The sequence below is a fragment of the Antennarius striatus genome, chromosome 16 (genome assembly GCF_040054535.1).
Source record: "Antennarius striatus isolate MH-2024 chromosome 16, ASM4005453v1, whole genome shotgun sequence".
In the NCBI taxonomy this organism is placed as follows: Eukaryota; Metazoa; Chordata; class Actinopteri; order Lophiiformes; family Antennariidae; genus Antennarius; species Antennarius striatus.
This window is the reverse complement of record NC_090791.1, coordinates 11,372,827-11,397,332: the sequence shown is the minus strand read 5'-3', so window position 1 is coordinate 11,397,332 and position 24,506 is coordinate 11,372,827. Positions and strand designations below refer to the sequence as shown.

The 24,506-nt window shown below is 40.0% G+C and overlaps 1 protein-coding gene across 1 annotated transcript; it reads left to right on the top strand.

Annotated features, from left to right (window-relative positions):
* Positions 1 to 11,076: 11,076 nt before the first annotated feature.
* On the top strand, positions 11,077 to 20,600 carry LOC137610034 (neuronal pentraxin-2-like). Its single transcript, XM_068337449.1, has 5 exons — positions 11,077 to 11,523; positions 13,396 to 13,642; positions 15,321 to 15,565; positions 18,670 to 18,849; positions 19,524 to 20,600. Exons 1-5 carry the CDS (start codon positions 11,077 to 11,079, stop codon positions 19,749 to 19,751), a joined length of 1,347 nt encoding a protein of 448 aa, XP_068193550.1. The 3' UTR covers positions 19,752 to 20,600.
* The last annotated feature ends 3,906 nt before the right edge of the window (positions 20,601 to 24,506 follow it).

Genomic DNA, 24,506 nt, shown 5'->3' with positions numbered 1-24,506 from the left:
CTGTAAACTTTTCTGACAATAATTCTGGTAAGACTTTCCCTCTTTATTTGGAATGTGAGAAGAATGATGTCAGATCACACACTGTCAGCCTGTTTGACATGAACTGATGATTTCAGTCTCCTGTGACTCCAGAGCTGTGAAATAAGACACAATTTATCATCAAGGAAATGTGGCATCATTGTCACTGCTTACTCTTGTTGTGTACTTCTTAAATTTTATTTAGTGATTGGACTACACGTGACAGGCAGTGGGAGACAAATTTTTGAATAGAGAATGTCTGATAACTAGTTTGTATGTTTGAGCAGCAGTTGAGGAATGAACATTCTTAAAGTTATTCTGCTCAGTGGAAAGCGAAGGCAAATCTCACAAGCTGTAGCAGCTGAGAGTCCCCTGGATCCCGTGACAAAAAGCGATTGTTGCCATTCTCTCGGTAGGCGCCTGCTGCGCCAGGTGGCTTTACATGTGGCCCAGACAACATCTGGCTACCTTCAACATCCAGAAGGATTTGTCTCAATTTCCTGTCTCTCCTAGTTGGGTATGTTGCCAGGCTCGTAGCCCTTAACCCTCACAAAGCCCATCCCGCAGGACTCTCTTAATCCTGAGCCCAGTCACGACCTACTGCAGCTGGACCTTGGCGCGCATCGTCTCCTGTGGCTTGTTTCTAATCAGAAACAGAAACAGCTGGCAGAAAGTACCAACAGTTACGGGATTACGAGAGAGATGCAGATATTTAGAGATACCATTGAGCATTTCCACTGTGGAGTATCAATTTTTATTACATTCTGTAATAAAGAATGTATATCAGGACTTACTAGTATATAAAGTGACCCTACATGAGTCAAGATCAGAACACATTTAACAGTCTTTCTTTCTATTTTGATGAAAATCACAGCTGTTTTAAGAAAGGTTGTTTTATAACACTGAGTACAGTAATTAACATTATTCAGGTACAGACACACCAAAAACAACTGTAATGAAAACACCTAAGAAGGAAGCCTCAAATCCAAGTCTTAAATTTCACACACTGCAGTTTTTACATGCGAGAAATTTAATCCATGAGTCTAATGTGGGTGAAGCTGTTCTAGTTACTTGTCTATTTTTTTTGTTTGTTTGGTTGGTTTATCAAATGAATATTGATGTGTTTAAACCATGTCACAAACAATGACAACAATATTTTAGAATTTATTGATAAAAAAGTCATTGTTATTAGGTTTAGGTGCAAGTATCTCATGGTTACCTTCAGAAACAGATCAGTAATATGGTTTTGTTTTACGCGTGCTCCAAAAATAATCTCTTGTGAGCAGGTGACCATGTCAGAGTTTCTTTTCTTTTTTTTTCAATGTCTTGTCACAGCAATTTCTTACTGTAATAATCTCTAAAAGACTTTAAATATGCGTTAAGTAACCATTCCACAGTGAATCAGTCATTGTCCAAATTATTGTATTAGTTATGAACAGTCAGATAACATAACAGTGCTGCAAACTTCATTTCCTTCATTGTGTGTTTGATTGTTTATTTACCTCTGTGTGTTTGATTCATTCACTGAATCCCCTCCTACTGTGTGTGTGTGTGTGTGTGTGTGTGTGTGTGTGTGTGTGTGTGTGTGTGTGTGTGTGTGTGTGTGTGTGTGTGCATGCATGCGTGCGTGCGTGCGTGCGTGTGTGTGTCCTCCATGCATTCTGCTTCCACACTTCTGTGGATTTCCGCAGTGACACCCACGATGATGACTTTTGTCCCAATCTTAATGTACGTTAACGTTAATCTTCCACGTATTCATTTAAACATAACATAACACACACACACACACACACACACACACACACACACACACACACACGGACACACTCCCCCCTAATGGGACTGAATCTTCACTGAATCCCACTTCCCGTCTCACTAGCTCTTCTTCCTAGTGCCTCAATTCTTTCTTGTTTTCGCCTGTGCCTTATATTCTTCCTGTATATATATGTTTTCTTGCTTTTTCTCATCAGATCATCAGCTTTTGTGGGGATCTCCTGTGTTTACTTCCATGTGATTTAAAGTTTTGTTGCACTGCTGTGTTTTTCATGTCTTCAGTTCTCCAGTTCCTCCTGGTGTTGGCCGTTTTTTTTTGGATATTGGATTCTCTGATATTGGATTTTATCTGCCCGGACTACAGTTCAGTTTTGTTTTTGATTTTCTACTCATGTCAACATTGAGTCCCTGGGTCTTAGATTTCAAGCACACATGACAATAAACTACTCAAACAGCACCTACAGCATCATTGTCTTGTTTCGAGCCTCGTGGTAGAACCTGCTCTTGCATTTGAGGTTAATAGAGTTTCCGTTGGTTTGTTTAGATTGGTATTTTACTTGTCCTTTCTGTAATCAAAGCTAATGAGTGATCCAATGATTCTGTTAGGACTGGGCAGCACAGTCATCACATATAACTCTCCAAACACCGGCCAGTTATTAAAATACAGAAAGCGATAACGCTCACTCCGTGTTTAAATACCATCCATCATTGCGGTGCTAAGGGGCCTGTGTGGGAGAGATGCGTCTATTTTATATTAGTCTCAACAACCGAGGAATGCGAAGGAGAGTCACTGGAGGACGAGCAACGTACTGAGCAGAGCAATCAATTGGTGGACTCAAACTCTGTAATTGAATTTTTCTTCTTTTTGGTAATTCTTGGAACTTTCAGTGAAAGTTGTACACACATGACACAAATACATTTGTTCTAACACACACACACACACACACACACACACACACACACACACACACACACACACACACACACACACACACACACACACGGTCTTATTGCCAGATGCTAATTGTGGACTAAGTGGGGGCTGTGTGAAGCCATAGCACACATCAACATGTGAATTACGTAACAGCAATCTGCGAGTTTGATTTTATTAATAGACAAATCATTGAGAGTTGTGTTACACTAGAGACTGTGAATGGAACCCTATCACCTTTTCACATGATGCAAGGCTTGCAAGTTTGAGAGCAATGGAGTGTATTGTTCAGGAAAAAAGAGTGCTTTAGAGCGCGTTAAACTGTGAAGAGTCTGATCAGAATGACTGCAAATGATTGTCCATAATCGTTTACCTAACTCGAAAAAAATTAGGAAAACGCAACAGAAGAATTCCAATTTGAGTGCCAAGTGGTTTGGAGAAAACCCAAAAGCCAAAACAGATCAAAATATATACATATATTTATTTTCTTGACGACGAGACGACAGCATCAGGAGCTACACGAAAAACAACACGACATACCAAACAAGTACACACTGATGCCTGCAGACTACAGTAGGAGTGATCAGTTCACCTAAATGGCATGTTTTTAGAAATGGGAGTAAATCAGTGAGCCCAGAAAGAACCCACACAGACATGGGGAGAACATACACTCCACACGGCATCTTTTTGCTGTGTGGCGTCAGAATTACCCGCTGCGCCACCATGCTACCCAAAATACAGCTGAATGGAAAAATGAATGATTCTTTGCAGTTGGCCACTTTTAGACACCGGGTCATGACAGAGTCTGGTTGTTTTAAGTCCTGATGAAGGTCAAGTGAAGCCAAGATGTCTTTGAAACCCTCCCTTCCCATGTTCCTGTTATCTTTAAGCGAGGGTTCTTCAATGTGGCAACACTTAGAAATCAGAGAGATTAAACGCTTTTTCATCGCACTTTCATCGCTGATTCCTTTGAGTATCTGTGTTGCATCTCATGACATAAAAGAAGTGGTTGGATTTTGAACAAGTTTAGAGATGTCATCAAAATGTTTTATGTTTTTGGAACAGGGTAGTTATCTTACATCATGATAGCAGCATAAAATCTAATAATGATGATGTGTGTGAAAAGATCTTTTTCACCTCATTTCACTTCCATGTGTTCCCATTGTTGGTGGTGGGGCGCCAGATTGTTCTGCTCATTGAATGTCATGTATTCTTCTCCATTGATTCAAGTCAATGTCTGCTGCCTCACAAGAGATTGCATTTAATATGGAGCCTGATGTCAGACATTATGTGGAATCAACAATGTGTGGGCTTACAGCACAAGATACCATGTGACCTTTCCTCCACTAAACAACTCATACAAAAGAGCTAAAATTAATATCTTTTCACACCGACTATGGTATGTTCATCTCATGGATAGAGGGAAAATAAGTGCTTTTATATCAATACAATGTTGCCCTTCAATTGTCAACTCAATATCTTCCAGTTCGACTTAAACTTGTCCTCAACCTTAATGAAACAGATATCATTACAATCCAAACCTCTTTTTTTCTACAACCTTTTTTTGGTGTTCTTATTATCTGTATCAGATCCAGCATGTCCTAACCAGTATATATTCCAGTAGCTTTTCAAAAGTTTGAAAAACAGCATGATTACAAAGTTTTGATTATTGAATTGTTTGAACCAAGGTGCTTACCTTTACTTTGAAACTTTTTTTGTTTACTGCAAAAACTTGAAAATTTACAAGACATTCGCTCAAATTTTTATTTAAAAATAAATACATGGCATGTATTTTATTTCCATTCCCAATAATTTTTTTTTACAGATTTGCGTCCTATTAATGTGTGTATTTATTCCCTTTTTTGTTGTGTCTTTCCCTTTTTGTCTTTTGCAATATAAATATAATGATAACATCATAAAACACAGTGCAGTCAAACTCAGGATGATACATATAGGATTAGGACCATTACACATGTTTAGAACAGCACAACAGCAGAGATGAGCACCCACCTCATCTGACACCAGGACATTACCCATGAGCAGATCTGGTACAAACCAGCAAAGACAGAATCCTGCCAAGCACACAAACAGTGAGTGAGCAAAGTCAAGACATCAGCTCAAGATACTCTGAGGACTCACAGTTGTGTTGTGGGCCAAAGAGCAGATGCAGAATCACAGATAAAACACAGTGGGGAGAATGTTGTACACATGATTATTCCCTCATCCTAAAGTGACATTACAGTTGTCAAGAGAGTTTGCTTATGAAATACTATGTGAGTAGTGGTGCAGTTGAGTCCTTTGACTAAAAATAGTTCAGTTCTTTGCAAAGAGAGCCTTGAATATATATTAAATAAAATAGAGTCAGACCTGAGAATAAAACGCAATTCAGTTATTTTTTAATACCTCCATCAATGAGGGCTGGAACACATTATGTAACAGGTGCTACTTGCTTGTTAGTTTCTGTGTGTAGACAGGATAACTCAGATCATTGAAACAGCAATAAATGTTTTGACATGACATTGACATTTCCCAAGACGTGGAGGTTTGGTCAATGAGGATCTACATAAGAAATGTGGCTCCTCCCCTCTAATTTAACCCAATCAGATGAATAGAAAGTCATGATGAGGCTACAGCGTGATTTGTAAATTGTCTCTTTGCTATATTCTCAAAGCGTCTGCTTTTACACGGCAGTGGCTCAGCGGTAGAGCGGGTCGTCCAATGATCCAAGATCGGCGTTTCAATTCCCGCTCCCGCCCAGTCATTTCAGAGTGTGACCTGACAGTGGGAGGTCTCAGCTCACACTCTGAAGCAAGCACTGCCGAGGTGTCCTTGAGCAAGACGCCGTCCCCTTTACGAGTTGCTCATTAAGGGTGCACAACGAAGGAGCTGCCCACCACTCTACCTCCCCCTCACAGCATGCCCACAGGCCTCTTTTGTGTGTGTTACAGGGCCTATACACACTATATATGCATGTGTGCGACTGCTAACAGTTTGCTAGAGAGACATTCTTATTTCCCTTTGGGGATTGTTAAAGAATACTAAATAAAAATATATTAAGAGTGGTAGTTCCTCATATGACTTCATTCACACCCTGCTGTATGCCATATCTAGCCTCTGATGCTGCATTCATCATACATCATTTTTAATTGGAGCTTTTATTAATGAAAACCAACATGTTTTAAGTGAAGTTAGAGCTATTACCTACATAAGCTGCAAGTTCTCTATGTATATAAGAACATTTTCTGTTTCCTTTTCTATATACTTTCAATTTACAATACCCTCAACTGCAACACAGACATGTTTTTTGAAAAGCCGCATAATTATTCACTATTGCGCATAAAAAGCTTTTAGTTCAGTTTTTTATGAGCATGTCTAATATATTCTTTATTGTAGTTTCATCCATCTGTGCATATTTCAGTGTATTTGTGATGAATGCATGCATATATTCTAAACATACCTTTGTTTGATATTTTGTTTTTATTAAGTAACCTTTATTCGTTTGGAGAATAAACCCCTTCAGATGAGTCATCTTATTTGTGAGGGGGACATAAAACACTGATGTACAGAAAATACAAAACACAAAAAAACAAGTGAATTCAATGAGTTATGTAAAGTCCAGTGACATTTGAAACCATAGGGATAATGAGGAGAGATGTCTAAAGTAAATGCATGAAATCATTTTGGAGTACACTATACACAGAATATGTGAGCTGTTAACACTATCACCTGCATATAGTATTAGCTTTTATGTGGTAGGTCACTGATAAAAATGGAACAAAGTAACAGTAGGAGGGAAGCCTTGAGCTACCTCTTTGTCCATGAGTACATTTGACTAAGATGTATGAGCTACACTGGCATCTATGATGTCATGAGTGGAGCCATAGTCTTGAAAGAATAATAGAATAAAGTTCAGGAGGAGAAACTGATCAACTTTATTTAATGCTTCCGGAGTCATTCTAGCTCAGTTTCATATCGGTGGGATTTTGAGTGTGGATAATGATTGAGTAATTCAGACAAAGGATATGCAAGAACATAAGAGGAAAGTTTGATGAACTTAGTCTTTGAACTGTCTCTGCCAGTACCACTTCCAAAAATCAATGGATTTATTCATTTGAATGAGAAGGAATAATTACATTTTGGGATGACTAGGAATAACACGGTAAGGAGATTCAGGTGAACATAAAATACTGGCTCAAAAGAAGTGGCAAGTTTAAGGATCATTAACAAATTTTGAATCTGATGTGAGTCTTATGCTTTTGTTAGATTTATTAAGTATGTTGTTAATTTTGTGTCGAAATAGTTTCAAAATAATCAAATCATTGATAGAAAAACATTTATAAAAATCTGACGTGGTATTTCTATTTTAAGTCAAAAATGTGTTCCTTAATCTTTTACATGCATTCCAGTCTTCATCAATCGCTATTATTCCCAAGCATCATCTCTCTGTTTAAAGAGAATTAAGGTCACTGTCAATCCAAGGTAAACGTCTACCTTTAACTTTAATTGCTGTCCAAAGGGCTTGTTTGCATATGACCTGAATAAATTCAGTTCAAAAGAAATTACATGCGTTTTCAATGAAAAGGATTAGATGATTCCAAGCCTAGCTTGTAGTTGTTAAGTCTTAGGAAATGTTTGGTATAAATATTCATTGTCTTACCTGATGCAATTTGGCAGAGGATACGGGGATCTAACCTCTGATTATCTCTCATCGGTTCTCTAATTCACTGACAAATGAATGCTGGTAAGTAGGTTTGATCAGTAACAGACGGACAATAATTATTACTGTGTTGCTTATGAAACACTATTGTCAAAAAGCAGGACAAAAGTCTCTCTTCTGTGGATTTCACACTTACTGTGCAGTTTAAGGTCTTTAATTGCTTTGTCTTTCTCCCTATCAGATGCATGGGTTCTATGTACTATGTGTGTGCAGTCGCTGCTAAAAAGCTGTGTGTTGTCCTGGTTTTTGTGGGAATTGTCCAACTCTTCAAGACTCTGATCCACAGAACCACTGGCCACAAACGTGACCCTCAGCAGGTAAGCTGTCAGCAGGAGGCACGAGTGGAGGGAATGGAGGATGACGAAGACACAGGATGAGATGGTCAGTGTTTTTGGGATGTATGGGTCTGATTTTTTAGAGTCCAGGACTTCCATCCCAAAGTCAGTTTAGTATTGAAGTAGTGATTAAGGACTTAATTATATAAGTATATAAGTATATAATTCTTATAGATTTGGCTCTTAACTAAAAGTTGATCAAATCTGAAATCATTGTATTTGCAGTACAATTTTCATAGACATTTACATGCTTTATCCACCAGTTATGTTTTCATGTGCTCAACCAGTCATCTGGGGCATCACATCACTTATCCTAGCTAGTGATGACTAGTTACTACAAGTTAAATCAACATAGTGCATAGCAGTTTGAATTGTATATATTTATGCATTTAATTATGATAACTTTTGTAAATGAAAAGCAAGAATAATAGCAATGTGAGAACTTAATTTACATAAATTGATTAATTTGTGCTATTTGGTAGCATAGGGATTAGATGAGTGTCTAATATATTTACTCTAAATGCAGCTGCAACATGCATCATCTACACAAGTAGTTTTGATTATAAATTAGTTTCAAGAACAAAAAAACACCCAAACATTTTTAGGTGATTTATTTCAGCCTTAGTTTTTTTTTTGTGTGTGTGCATTTCTGTTTTTAATTTTCTGGAGACTCATTGAAAATCAGCACATCTGTTTGCATGACTGACTTCTGTTAAGTGCCAAGCCAGGCAACATATCTGTGAAATATATTGATTTAGATGGGAAACTCAAGTTAGGATAAGAGTTAAATCCCTGCTGACTTAACCCTCCATGCTGAGGGTTCTTAAAAAAGCACACGGAGTTCACCCCAGCGCTGAGGGTTGCAACATGAAAGGGGAATATCTTTATCCCATCAACTTTGAAGTGAAAGTTGTCATCTCTGCTCAGTCTTCTGCACTCCTGTTTTGCCCCTGACAGTTCCTGCTCATTGTGATGGGAGTGGGGGGTCATGGAAGAGACAAGGTTTCCATGGTGATAGTGTGTCCCAGCTACCAGGGGACCTGTCATGTTAGAAACTGCCTTCCTTAGTTGAGATTTTACCTGTCGTTTCCGGTCAGTTCTGCCAGTGTGTGGTCATTGTGAGGTGTGTATGCATTAATGCTAGCTGACATTTGGCTGTTAAGCCTATAGTGAGCAGATAACAGTGGACAGCTGCGATGGGCAGCAGGGCAACACCGTAAATCACATTAAGAGAACCTCCTACACAAACTATCACCGTCCTGCTGCATCAGATTTTAAGGAAAGCATTTAAAGAAATAACGATTGATGAGGAGGTTTTGAGAAAAAGAAATCCCAGCAAACAGCTTCATTAACACTTGGCATTGAGGTTTCTGAAATGCTGCATTTCTTAGCAGGTATCTGACAGGCACCCTGGTCTTATTTTGACAAAACATGAAGGGATCCACAAAACAAAGGCTGTGATGTTCTTCATGCTCTGTCTCTGTGAATGTGACTAATAACTTCATCTGCCAACGTCAAGTTTTGCCTACAGATTTCTGATTATATGGAAACGATGACATCAAATCATATTTCACATGAAGAAGCGTGGTTCTGCTATGTACTTGGTCCCACCCCCCACCCCAAATATTGTTTTTTCTGTGTGGGTTATTTTAGGAACAGAATGCCAAGCACAGAAGGATTTTGGGATAATTTTTTCATGAAGGTTTGACATGTTTCTACACAAAACACAATATCAAGTTGATACTCAGGACTCATATTGTTATGATATTCAACATGTGAAGAAGACGAAGAAGAAGAAGATAATATGAGATAAAAGAATCACAGCAGCAGTCCAGCGTCTTCTGGATTGGCAAAAGTCTGCTATACTTCTCACCAATGCTGTTCAGCTATCATTTTGTAATGTCTACCCCGTCTGTCTGGCAGAAGGAACATGTGTTACTGGCTGGGTCAGGAACTGAAAATAAAAATTTTATAAGGAGTCATAAGGAGTCTGTCAATAAGATTTGGTCCAAGGAAAGACCTCCAGATTGTAGCACACACTGATATACTTTATTTCATGGTGTATTCTGTTTGTCAATGTGATTTTTTAAATACAGAGTGGGGGGGGGGGGTCAACATGTGGCATCATCCAGCAAGACCTTGATGGTATGCCTCACAAAACGATCTTATTGTCATAGCAACACGTGGGTTTGATGCATCAACAGCCTGGAAAAAATGACATCCATTTCTATTTGCTCAGCAACATGTCTCACTTTGAGTTTCATCAGTGTCACGGATTATGAGATGAAAACAATATGAGTCCATTTCTCATTCAGAAATTTGTCTGTGTAATTGAAACAAGGAAAAGAGGATCTGACTTTAATGCAGGTAACACCTTCCGTTTTATTCTTTGAACTGCGGATTTTATTCGCTAATCCTTTAATTTCGATTGTAGGTCACATGTGCCCCAATTTAAAGTGAGATATTTATTTAAAATTAAATTCATATTCCGGGGCAGAAATAGCGCAATATTTCACCAAAAACTATTACTAAGTTTGTTTACCAATCTGTTTGCAGAGCATCACGTTATTAAATAGTAGAGGCAACTATACATTTTAAAGCAGGCAATATAGGAGCATTAATTTTTTAAATATGTTTTGACATGGTCAAGCTTCAGCACATCTAAGCAGTTAATAAAACGTCAATAGGAAATAATCATAGTATGGCTTGGATCCACTGGGATCCAGTGATGACGCAGGCTGAAGCTGAATAACCGGAGCGCACAGATGATGAGCAGACGCGCCAGAGCGCACCTCCCAGTAATAATAATCCGGTTGAGCAGCGTTGCTGTCTTTTCAACACCACTCACTGACAATCCAACCAAGCGGAGAGGAAAGACAGGAAAAACCTACTTCCCTGCAACCCCACTGTGGATTTTCTTCCATCAATATAACCAACAAGATAAGTTTATATTCCACTAAAGGATATCATATTCTGATTTTTACCGACCTAGTTTCCACATACTGGAATAAGAATTTAGATTTATTTGTAGATTTTTTTTTCCCCAAACAGAACCAACCATGTGGTTAGTGGAAGTATGATTTTATGATTTTACACTGCTGATTCCGTTACTTTCTGATAATTACACTATCATTTTATTTTTGTCGTTTTTATTCAAAAGACTTTGGACGTCCTGAAAAATGTTTGCGGTTAAAGAACGGAGTTATTATTGAAATAAGTTTTTAATCCACTGGATAACGCAGAGGTTGAGGCGGATAGAAATCATTCTTTTCTTTAATAGGGAGAATTTATTTTTGGTCGGGATGATGATTTTACTTGTCGGACTGTTCCTGGTCAGTGGATGCGTGGTGCAAAGCCAAGACGCTACAGGTAGTCGCTACGTTTGCAATGCCATTCCCCCGGGCGCAGAGCCGGGCTGTGGGTTCGGTCCCACGGGCAATCGCGTCCAGAGCAGCAGTCCCGTGGAAGAAGAGCTGCGGAACACCATCATCCAGCTTCGGGAGACCATCCTGCAGCAGAAGGAGACCATCGTGAGCCAACAAGGTACCATCAAGGAGCTCAACTCGAAGCTTGCGCGATGCGAAGCTGCGGCCGACGAGTCGGTCCACGGGAAGTCCCGGGGTCAGGGCTCCAGACGGAAGGAGTACGGCAAGAACACCATGGGGGACCTGCCGCGGGACCCAACGGAGACCATCGATCAACTGGGAAAGACCATGCAGAGTCTGAAAGGTCGACTAGAGAACTTGGAAGTAAGACGGAGACATGATGTCTCTTTGCGTAAATGTGCCACAAAATCACTTTGGGTGAAAGTTCCACCCCAAACCAAACGCATACTTCTCTAAATGTTGTAAACGCAGCAGACTGTGGTAATATTTTTCAATCAGTAATACAAACAATGAATGAATGAACAGGGAACAGTGCGTATACGCGTCTAAAGCTCTGCGATGCAGAGGAGAATTTTGAGATCAAAGGGTCACGTTATAAGCATGTCAAATCAATACGATTGTCGTGGTGAGAGCAGCAGCGTGAGGATCGTAATTATGATAATAAATGTGCAATAAAATAATGCCATCAAAGAGAGAACCGCGCACGTAGAGTGCGGAGATTTTTAAGCGCAATGTTGAATAATTTATGAGTACCGCGTGTGTGTGTGTGTGTGTGTGTGTGTGTGTGTGTGTGTGTGTGTGTGTCCCACATGCTATCTAATCTGCAGCCATGTGATTACTTATTCACAGCAGTTGATTTAATGAATGTGCGCACGTTACACCCGTGTCAGTGTTGAATAAAAAAAAAAGCGTGATGGTTTAGTTTAGCTTTTTCCACTCCTCTTATTGAGGTCACCTATAGTGGAGGGCTATACAGAGCAGAAGGCTGATGTGATTCATGGTTTATCACTTAAGTTACATCATAACTGTAGTTGGGGTTTTTTTTTTTCTCAACATTTGTCAGCCCTGGTGCCTTAAACAATCAGTCGTGTTTATTTAAATTCTCTTCTATATCTACATAAAGTATGCTGCATCGCTGATCCATTCATCTCTCTGTTCCCTTCCCCCTTGCCCTCTCTCCTTGATTGGAAACTTTAATACCCTGAACAAATCAAGCCTATACTGTAGCAGTGAGGATACATGTTATATCACATTTTAATCACATATATTGATCTGCTTCAAATTAATAACTACTGCAATACTGGTGCTGTTAATAGGATATGGCTCCCTGGAGCAGACCCTCTCATCAAAGTCATCTGAATTTTTCAATAGTTGACATTCATGACCTTGCAATTGCTTGCTCCTGGCCTAGGTGCTCGGGCAATCTCTCATTTGAGCTGCTCAGATGGATGACTTCTGTCAGGAAAATATTAATCAAAACCGACATATTACAAACGGGCCTGAATCTCAGGCAAGCGGGGCAATATTAACACCGTTTAGAAACCAACGTGTGGGGGGCATGCAGAGTGAAAACACAACCTAGAAGCTTTGTTCTGGACAGATGTTGTCACCGGCGTTTGGAAACTGTGTGCAATCAGGACTGTCGTGACCTCTGGGTGACATCAGGTGTCTCCCCTACCCTTAATACCCCGGCCCCCGCCGTGGGTGTTTGGCAGGTCACCAATCAAACTCAGTCACATGGGCACACTGTCGGCGGTGTGACTTTGCTGTTTCGAAAATAATTGTGCTAAAAGGACATCATGGCTAAAAGGTAGATAAGATCAGTCTGCAAATCTGGGTCTTTTGTGGAGACTGTAGGCCGTTTAAATGGAAAGGATTAAGTGGATTAAATGTAGGTGTCACTGTTTTGATCTATCTATCTATCTATCTATCTATCTATCTATCTATCTATCTATCTATCTATCTATCTATCTATCTATCTATCTATCTATCTATCTATCTATCTATCTATCTATCTATCTATCTATCTATCTATCTGTCATCCATCCATCCATCCATCCATCCATCCATCCATCCATCCATCTATCTATCTATCTATCTATCTATCTATCTGTCATCCATCCATCCATCCATCCATCCATCCATCCATCCATCCATCCATCCATCCATCCATCCATCCATCCATCCTCTCTGTTGTTCTCTCCAATCTTTCTCTCTCTTCTCTCCCTCCTCCAGCAGCAGAGCTTGCGTCTTCCGACCGCCAATGTGTCAGCTGGAGCCCCACCGGCTCTGACCCCCCTGCCGCCGGAGCTGAGGGAGCTGCTCCGGCAGCGTCTGGGGGCGCTGGAGACCCAGCTCCTCCGGAAGGTGGCCGAGCTGGAGGAGGAGAAGAGCCAGCTCTACAACGAGACGGCAGCCCACCGTCATCGCACAGAGAGCGCTCTCAGTGCTCTCCTGGAGAGAATCACTGAGCTTGAGAAAAGTAGGTGGAACAATGGGTAATGTGAGATGTTGGCCATATTTAATGATGAACCTTTTTTTGTCTGGCAGACATAATATTAATTAGTTTATAACTGTGTAATTTTCTGATGATGCAGGGGAAAACCTCGTGTTGTTTTCACAGTGGTGCTCTTTGGAGGAGCGCCTGGTCTTGGAAGGAAGGCTTGAATATTTAATTAGTTAAAGAAATATTGGATGTTTGTCCACACTCTGGGGGATCCCTTTAATGGTGGACAAAATGTCTCTGCCCAAAGGTAAATTGGGATTATCTCACCATTCCCTGAATGTCTCCTGTAGGTCTGTGATCTCCAAGGCTGTCGACTCAGTTAGTGACTATTTAGGGATTCCGCTACGGCGGATAAAGCAATGATTAGAAGATGAATGGATGGAAGATTCAGAAAAAATTAATTGGTCAAATCTAGGTTTGTTGCCACAAAAAGAAAACCAACCCTGTAAATGCCACCCGAACAAATCTTATGTAATTTAATTTACATAAAGTCAGTGCTAAACAGGTGTTTGAATTCTTAAGAGGTTCAAGTTAAAACCTAAACTTACACAGTAGATGATATATTTGATTTTCTTCTTCTTTTGTGGTTGATCAACTAGTTCTGGATGGACAAACCTTTTTTCTCAGGAGACGTCCACAGTGAGTCTGTTAACATCTACAAACGTGGCTTCAACAGTAGCTGTTCCTCAAAGACTCGACTCAATACTGTGGCTCAACCCCACTGAAATATATAAAGTGTTTCCTTGGTGAAAACCACAGCAAACCAGTGTGTGTGTGTGTGTGTATGTGTGTGTGTGTGTGTGTCTTCATTTTCTCTTTAGGTTTTCAGCTGCTACCTCTCCCTTCGCTCTTGATGATGATATTCTACAGATGTTTACTCAATTTCTTGTTCGTTTGCTTTCATATTTTAAAACTCTTGTCTTCTTTCTTAACTGACAGACTTTATCCTTTAGAAGTTGAGATGTGTTATTCTCAGACCGAATTATATCTCTAACATGGAAGTCTGAAATTAATAAGCATAGGTTAATAGGTCTGGGTTTGAATCCAGATCTGGGGTCTTTCTTTCAAATTATTCCTACGTGAATTAAAGATTTCTTATGTATGAATATTAGTATAGGTGATGTAATAACTGATAACATGTTGTGTTACCCATTTCTCACCTTTTTAGGGAGCTAATAAGGTAGCACCTTTTTCTTATAAAAAAACAAACAATGAGAATTAAAAGAACAATAGAATAAGACTTGTATTGCTATACAAATAACCATCAAACTATTGTTTGTGATAACTTATCCTGTGCAGCTGAAATTTCTGCTGTACAGCACCTTCTTATTTTAAGAATAACCCATAGGCAAGCAGCACAAGTTTGGTGAACAAACATGCAAATTTAAATAGTGTCATAGTAGTTTTCTTGCTGTGCACTGAAATATTGATTCTTTTAGTCTTTGGTATTTCTTTGCTTTATATAATTTTCCATGAGTCAACATGCTTTCTCTGCTTCCACAAGGATTTTCTTCATCATGTTCAGTGTAATTATTTGTTGCCTCCATCATACTCCTGTCTTCAGCTTCGTCATACCAAAAGAACAGCTTTTAATTGGAACAAATTTGAATACATATTAGAGATATAACCATTTACTGTCAATATCCATCAACAGCTAATAATGCCTTCAAGTCACCAGAGGATTTTAAGGTTTCCCTCCCTCTCCGGACCAACTACCTGTATGGGCGCATCAAGAAGAGCCTCCCAGAGATGTATGCCTTCACCGTGTGCATGTGGCTCAAGTCCAGCGCCAGTCCTGGCATCGGGACCCCGTTCTCTTACGGTGTACCCGGCCAGGCAAATGAGATAGTGCTCATTGAGTGGGGAAACAACCCCATTGAGCTGCTGGTTAATGATAAGGTATGTCCTCAGTGTCTTGCTTCATAAAGTTCTTTAATCATTTGTTGATTGGAAAGGGGGGCTAACCAATGCTTTCATTCTCTGCTGTTTATTTGCTGATGGCTCCTTGAGTGAGGAGCTGGGAATCGTTCATCATTTGCTCTGCAACACAACCGGCAGTAATGAGGTAGTGAAAAAAGATTAGCTGTGATGGTCATTAAAAGCAAACACTGCAGGAGTGCGCCGTGGTGTGAGACATTCATTCATGTGAGAGCAGCGGCGATGCAGTCAAGAGAAGAATCACTGACTGTTGGGTGAATATGTAATTTCATCCCATATAAACATTTCATACCTCTGACCCACATCCTACACACACCAAAGAGTAACACTGATTCATTATAGATCTCATCCAGCTATGTGTGCTCATTTGAAGGACTGGTCTCCTTTGCTTTTTAGCAGCCTCTAAATCACATACTCTCAGTCAACTAACAGGATTTTAATTAACACATCAGAAAACAAAGTGGTTGAAACATACATTAATATTTTATAACATTTGCTCTTTAAAGGAAATGAATAGTAACTTTCTGTTGCCTTGTGGCACGGTTACTTCCGCAGCATAATGTTGGATTTGTGAAATTTTATTTGGTGAAATTTTGCTGCAACAAACGGACACACACACACACACATGCACACACGCATACACACTCACAGTCTTGTTTACATTAGCGTATTATTGGCGCAGGCAGCTCTTCTCACAGCTTTTCCTTTCACCATGCATTATACATGTGTTCAAGTCAGACAGATGAGAGAAAGATGGTGGAGAAGGCGATGATAGTGTGAGAGGAAAAAAATATAGAAAAACGGGTAGGAGTTGGAAAAACTGCAGAGAGTTGTAGGTGATAGGGTGCTGAGAGGAGAGAGTGGTGATGAAGTGAAAGATCAGAAGGTGCTGGGGGAAAAAAGGAAGACATTGTATCCTCCAAACAGAGAAGGAAAGAGACAGAGCAAAAGAGGGCGAAGTGAGGAGGGTGAGGCAAGACTTGTGAATATGATTAGCTTATCTTCAGCAGCTCATCTATGAGCTGAACAAAAAGGGTCCGCTGGGGCAAATTGTTTATGCTGTTGATTTGGCTGCATGCTAAGAGGGAAGCAAAAAAGCTGCCTCAACAAAATTAAAAAGTGAGCCATCGTCTATGCAAAAATATAGTAGATATTTTAAGCAGAATTCTGGGCTTGTTCAGGATGTTTTTATGGTTCTTTATTTTTATATTCTATAAAATAAAGTGTCATCTTCACTCTGAAATGTCATGTGGCCACCGGGCATATCATTTGTGATAAACTCAGCTGTTCTTATATAAGAAATCATGGAAGGGATTTTTTTTACTTCTGCCAATCTGTGGAATGCAGACACTTAACTGTTTTTTGCCGCTTGCATGACCTTCTGAAACATCTATCTGCAGCTATTTGTGCAAATCCTTTTGGATCTGAAGTACAAAAATACACTTTGGGCCATGACTAAAATAAATCCTTGTCATGTCAGACATTCTGACATCAATAGCAGGAAAAGAAAAGACGCCCCTACCAACACCTGCATCACTTTAAAATATTTGACACACAATAGAATTTCACTTGCACTTTTCCATGACAAGAAAAACTCTTTGATTTAAAAATGGTGCATAGGAAAATAATAATCTTTACAATGCAATAACTGAAGCACTTTGTGTTTTAGGAACGAGCTCATTTATCCTCATTTAAATGAAGAAGAATGACTCATTTATATGTGGCCTGTGGTTATTGTGTTGTTATTGCCAGTGTCTTTGAGTGCAAATCACCAAAGCTGTCGTATACAAGCCATTACCAAAGACCCAATTCCGTTTTATTTAGGAGAGGACAGGGAGCTTCAGAGGATATAGAGCGTCAACGGTATATATCACAAAGATGTGGTATGCATTATCTGAATCTTGGCAACAAGAGGGAGTCTTAAGATTTGAGATGCTGCTCAACAAGTTGCGTCAAATCTTATGGGTCCTAAATCTGTGGTAAACATTATGTTTGGTTCGGAGCTTATTCAAACTTTTGAAAGTGTTTAAAAGAGCTTGTAACGTTTTGATAGAAGCACATGATGGTGTTCCTTTTTGTCAATCATATCTCCGAAGTTGTTGCAGGAATTTGTGGAGTGATGTCATTTGTCACACAGATGTAATGCAAATTGTAACCACTTTGTGAGCAAAATTTTGCATCCACAATACCACATCAGGACACCAATTTGTGCCCCAGCGGCACGAATGGATGCCATTTCATAATCTTTTCTGTGACCGAAAACTTCTGAATGAGTTGTAGCTTTTGAGGATTATTATATTGACTGTTTTTTGTAAGATAATGACCACCAAGATCACAGACAATCCTGAATGTGTTTTAGTGTTACATGTTTCAGAATATTTTGGAGCAATGTCCATTAAGATATGCAGAAATTACCTTTATCTTTATAGAATGAGCAAGACTCAGATTTCTCCAATCCGGAGAGTCTTCACAGTTTACCAAAATAATGTTTCCCTTTTAGTCCCAGATGATGATTCTACCTGTAAAACTTAACCTGGTCTTTTACTTCAGTTCAGACTGACCTGAATTTTGCTCATGTTTTCATTTTTATTTTTTCTCTTTTTGCATATTTTAGTTTTAGAGTGTGAACAAATTATACAGGCTCCCAAGTGAAAGTCTAATGAGACACATGCTACAATCTCATATGTTGCACGTTCTCCCCTGAGGATAATGATGTCACTGGTTGGAAATATAACTTGTTGTTTTTTCTTTTATGTATGAACAAAGCCCAAAAGTGTAAAAGTACAGTGTTTAGCTGTTAGCTACCAAACGGCTTTGAAGGATGTTCAATCCCTTGTTGTCACCTGGGTAATCTAAATTTTATATGTCATGAGTCATCTGGAGAATTCTCAGCAGAGGACGTTTCTTTGAAGCTAGATTCTTCTAATTGCTGTCCTTGTTTGTAACATGCTCAATTATCTCAAGCCTCTCTTGACATATCTCCCCCTTGCCCTCCCCCCAATGTCATTCCCGCTCCTCGTTCTTTCTTCCTCGCCCTCATGTCGCTCATCCTTCATGTCGAGCAGGTGGCACAGCTCCCTCTGTCAGTGAGCGATGGCCGCTGGCACCACATCTGCATCACCTGGACGACCAGAGACGGTTTCTGGGAGGCTTACCAGGACGGCGAGCGACTGGGCACCGGGGACAACTTGGCCCCTTGGCACCCAATTAAACCTGGAGGGGTGATCATCCTTGGACAGGAGCAGGTGAGAGTAGCAAAGGAAAGCTGAGGTGGTAATGAACAGGTGTGTGCGTGTGTGTGTGTGTGTGTGTGTGTGTGTGTGTGTGTGTGTGTGTGTGTGTGTGTGTGTGTGTGTGTGTGTGTGTGTGTGTGTGTTGTCAGCATGCACAAGTGTGTGTTTTTCCACCCGGTGTGTGTACTCTCTCCTGAGTTCTAACGCCAGAGGCACAGAGCAGGGAGCAAGGGGAGAGGAAGAAGATAGTCTCTTCTCACGCTACTGTGGCCCTTTCTGCATTATCTCATTCATCTACCTTTAGAAAGCCCTTGAATGCCCCTGGGAGCTACATCAGAGAGTTTTCCTGGCAGCTAGTACCATGACAGCATCAATAATCTGTTTAAACATGTATGGTGACATATGTATAATCTCCACAGAGAGCCATTAAGTTAAGCTGCCATGGTTTGGAGCTGAAGGATTGTTTTTATTCTTTTTCAGTCACAAGAATGTTAAGACTGCTGCGCGTAACTCTGTATTAGAGAATGCACGACATTTCGATATTTAAAGTGGCAGTACACAGATTATTTAGACTAGTTCTGCGGTTCCATGAATATCAAACAGAATTGATACATTTTAATTTAAGTCTGTTTACATTTTCTTCAGACGGCTTCTAAAAGGGACATTTTCTGTTTCTCTCTGTGAAGGATGTAGTCGGAGGACGCTTTGATGCCACTCAGGCCTTTGTGGGGGAGCTGAGCCAGTTCAACATGTGGGACAGGGTGCTGCGGCCCGTTGACATCGTGGGTCTGGCCAACTGCTCAGCTTACATGCCGGGCAACGTGGTCCCTTGGATCGACGCAAATGTGGAAGTGTTTGGTGGCGCAAGTAAAGCTGCTCTGGAGATCTGTGAGGATCGCGCTTTTGAGTCCTAAAAGATCTGAAGCAAGGGAATCAAGTCTCACCGCTGTGATGGAGGAGTGTGTTTTGACTGTTATATGCTCCAGTTGCATCCAAAAGGATTTTCATATTTACATGCTCTGACTGCACAAACAGTCAATGTTTATTGGATGTAAACTATACATTGATGTGTCTGTTCAGTTTGAACAGAGAGGACCTTACAGGAGACTTTAAATCAACGTGTTCATCTGAAAAAAATATGCTGTTACATCAGCCTGCCATAATGTAATTTCTTCTCTTCCATTTCCATTTGGCACCTCTTTGAGACTATCTCTTCTCTATTGCATTCCTTACGCTGTCCATGCTGTGCTGCTTTTGCAGACTTTGATGTGTGATGGATCATATTTCCCCGCTTACAGAGTGGAGCTCTGGATCCTATGATCCTCGCTGTTTTTTGAAGGGCAGTGACATGCAAAACCACAAGCACAGTGAAACGTTCATGGTTTCAAGGTGGACACAGACTGCCCTTGCTGGTCAACTCATACAGGACAGCGTTTCTTTCAAGCAAAGTTTCTCTCTGCTTCTTTCTGGTGTCTAAACATGAATGTATGGCTTGTCCCGCGTGTTAAAAGACAAGAGATTATGGGAAGTGGAGAAAATGTTCGAGTTGTAAAGCTTAATGCCTCTCTGCCCCTTGAGCAGCTGCCATACAGATTTATGGATGAGCCGGTTCTGATCTGGTCAGATGTCAAACATTTACCCAGCATCAGGGCTCGAATAGAGCTTTTGATTTCACACAAGCATCCACTGGGTGCAAAGACTGCGTCTCAAGGACAATTCTTAACTGGTAGAAGTCATCTGTGTTTATGGGGTGCAGTGGTGAGGAGAGGATGTAAGATGGATGCATCAGTCTGTGGACATGTTGAATGTCACTATCAGAATGAATTGTTTGCCTGTAAAGAAAAAGAGGTATACTTTTCATCTATGGATATATATATTTTTTAAAAATATCAGAATTTTGCAGTAGTAAATATAATATATTTGTTTTGTAGTTCAATCTGTGTTAGTCCTTATTGTTGTGTTGAACGTTCATTTGGAAGTAGTTTGTTCTTCATAAACAGCACAATGCTGATGTTAAGACCGGTGCCAGGGCCTCACAAGGAAACATTTGTTAATGAGGCAACAAAAACATTCATGTTATTTTTCTCCTTTGTTTTGAATTTCCTCACCGAGTCTGAAAAGCCTTTAAAAAGCTTATTTCCATGGCATAGAATAAATGCAGTTTGACTAGAAAAATATAAGCTGATATTAAACAGGAGGTTACAGTGCAGAATGTTATAAAGCTGTGTGTACACAGTGAATGATGGAATGAGTCTTTGGATATGTCACCAACTTGTTGTGATTTTTTCCTGTTTTTGAATGTCTTTGTAAAGAATTCTCGCTGTAAAATCAACAGGTCTCTTTCCGATAGAGAGGATCGGCTCCTCTTTATGTAAAAACGAACTGAAATGCGTAGATAACATTGTGAATGGCCTTTTGTAAGAACCACATGTGCTTTTGTTTATCGACAATTTCGACTTTCTAAAAGAGGTTGCAGGAATAAGACAAATAATCACCACTGGTGCTTTCAAAAGTCACCTTCATGTTCAGCCCTCATTTCAGTTCATGCCAATTGGTTGATTGTCCGTAAAAATTATGCTGCAACTAAAACTAAAGGAGTGAGTCCTAAACAATTGTTTAAACGCTGAATTAGGGCTGAACTCCAATGATAACTCTCTCTCTCTCTCTCTCTCTCTTTCTCTCTCTCTCTCTCTCTCTCTCTCTCTCTCTGTGCACACACACACAAACACACACACAAACGTGGTCTCCTTTTATCAATTAAATCATGTTTCGATTGGTTGTCCAATCTGAGATGAGGCTCAGCTGCTTGCTGCTGCACTTTACATGGCAAATGATTTTTAGCCAGTTTTTAATGTCAGGCTGGTAATTTAACAGCAAATAGGCCACTCAGTTTGGCTCATAAGTTTCTAAAGCTGACTTTAACTTTAGTGCCATATATACTAGGTTACTAGAAGTCATTATTTTCACACAAGAACACAGAGATGTTGATGTTTGTCTTGTCGGTATGGCCAGATCATTTTTCACACCAGCCGTAGTACACATGGAGGGAGGCGTCTCCTCCTCTGTGTTGTTGTCAGTACTGGAGAAATCCTCTGGATTGGCAGACCTCCAAATGGAGATGAAAAAATCCACCCATCGGATTACGGGAGTCGCTACAATGTAGGACACTGTGAGCCTCCGTCATTCTCCTCTATGCTCTCTGTCGATGCTCCTGCCAGTGTGTCAGCAGTGATATGCTGGTGGGATCCTTGTTTTTTTGTGATAGAAACAGCAATCCAAAGCCTCTAACAGGCAACCAGCAATGTGTGCTGTATATGTGTGTCTTGTTTTTAAGCATATTCTGTACTTCTGATTATTATCATTGTTTTGCTTCTGCGCAATCTGGTTTAGCACCTATCAATTATTAAAAAGAATAGTCAAACTCACATTTAAATAAATGATAAATACATTTATTTGTATTCCTGTCGCAAAAGTCTGAAGAATAAAATCTGCTGCAGATATGGTGACAATGAGTGGTGTGTGTTTCCAAACGTTTTGTTTGTGAGGAGGGAAGAATGACAGGGATACACCTGAGAAATTTTACATCTGAAGAATTTCTGATTGTCAATTCTGGACAGAGCCGTTCCCAAGGACATCACTTTCATTGAGTGTTGCTGCTAATTTAAAACAATGAAGTTAACCAATGACATTGGTGTTTGAGTTCCACAAAAATTCCATCATATTTTTAATGCAGAAATGGCAGAGGAGGATAAGCCTGTCTGCTGGTGAGACCAAACAAAAAATTTTGTGGAGCTTATGAAGAGCTGATTGCTGCTGTCACATCACACCCCTCGCTGTAATTGCTGACGTGCTCCCTCAGGATTGTTGAATATTGTGTTTGAAATGAATTATCTTTCCGCCTCTATTGCATGGAACTAATGAAACTGATCTGAGAGGGGAAACAACTGGAAAGTATCATCTTTGAGTGTCACAGATAGCCTTTGTCTCTGACAGTCGAGTGACTCAATGGAGTAAACGGTGATGGCGTTTGTGTGACAATGAATGTGGGTGTGTGACAGAAACAAACACTTGGTCTGCATGTTGGCTCTGAAGAGTAGATTTGTGTCACTGACAGGGTTTTCTCTCGCTGAAGTGTACGAGGAAGATTAAAATCCTGGAGGGTTTGCGAAGGAATAATCTCAGCAGCTGCAGCAGATGTAATGATAACAGCACATCACTTAAAAACTAATTATCAATCCACTGCTCGGGCCTCATCCATTCATCCATTACGCATGACTGGAAGGAGTGAGGCTGAATAATCATGACACAATTTCTGTAGTCATTTTCCTTCACATCCACATGCATCACTCTCAGGATTGTGTGTGTGGGGTTTTTTTCTTCTGACATCGCCCAAGGTTATGTTAACTGAAAGGCTCATAATATAAATCATATCATAACTAGTGTATTTGATTGCTACTGGATGCACACAAGGATCTGCAGGGGTAGAGTGAGACGATAAGTAAGAGAGGGGATAGAGTTAAGAGTGCCATTGTGCTCCCAGCACCCTCTCTCCCCCCCATATGGGGTCCCCACGGAGCCCCAAAGAAGGAACACTGCAAAGACTGAGAGAAAAACAAGATTCAGAATTGAGACTAAAGCAGTTCTTTGGCTCAGTAATTAAAGCCTGATGGAGGGAAAGTCTGCACAGAAGCCGGAGTGTTTGAAAACGTCTGTTTTCACCAAGACTCATGAACACCCTTCAGCCCGCGTCAATGCCTTTATGAAATTATATATCAAAACGGTAGATTCTGTTCCTGCCTGTCTGGTATCCATTTTTTAGTTGTACATAGAAATACGCTTGCTTTTCATTATGAGGTGTTTCCTTATCTCTTTATTATTAAATCCTAATTAATGCTGCATAATTCACTTGTTTAAGGGGGCTGGATGGTGGGCATCTCTTCATCAGGAAAAGAGCTTTACCTTTTTTTTTAATGTTCAGTAAAGCAAGGAAAGCAACTAAAGAATGTTTTGGAGGAATGAGATTAAAAAGAGTGGAGACAGAGATGACGTGAGGGGGTGAGGAACAAAAGAGGAAACATCTGCTGTACGTGTGATAGTCAGTAATTCCTCTCTAGAGATCAAGGAGTCCACGTATGGTTGATGAAGAGATTCATTCATCTTTATTTTGTTTGGCATTTGCAGTATTTTCAAGCATAGTGGAAAATGTGAAATGTGACACTTCCTCACGCTCAGATTACAAATGCCTGCAGATTCACTCAATGCAGTTCTTAATATCTGAAGATGATATAATATATTCCTACAGAGACAGTTTTCATTTAGAACAAGCCTGGAAGAAAGGCTGCGATACGGACTTTTTCTTCCTGCAAAGGCAAGATCTCCCACAATCTTTTTTAAATGACCCTTTCTAACAGATCTGTGGACTGGGAAATTAACACTGACCTCCTCCAGATATTGTAACCAGCATTAAAGCTCTATAGCTAAACTAAAGAAAACCTTTCATATATTTTCAATTTGTTTTTCTCAAAACATTTTCATTCCACTCCAACAAACAAAAACATTTACTGAAAATTAAACTCACTGCAATGAAAACTCCGCTGCACAAGTTTAGAAAAAAATTGAATGTCCGATAAACAAATCAATTCTTGATGTAAATTAAATGCAGAAAGTCA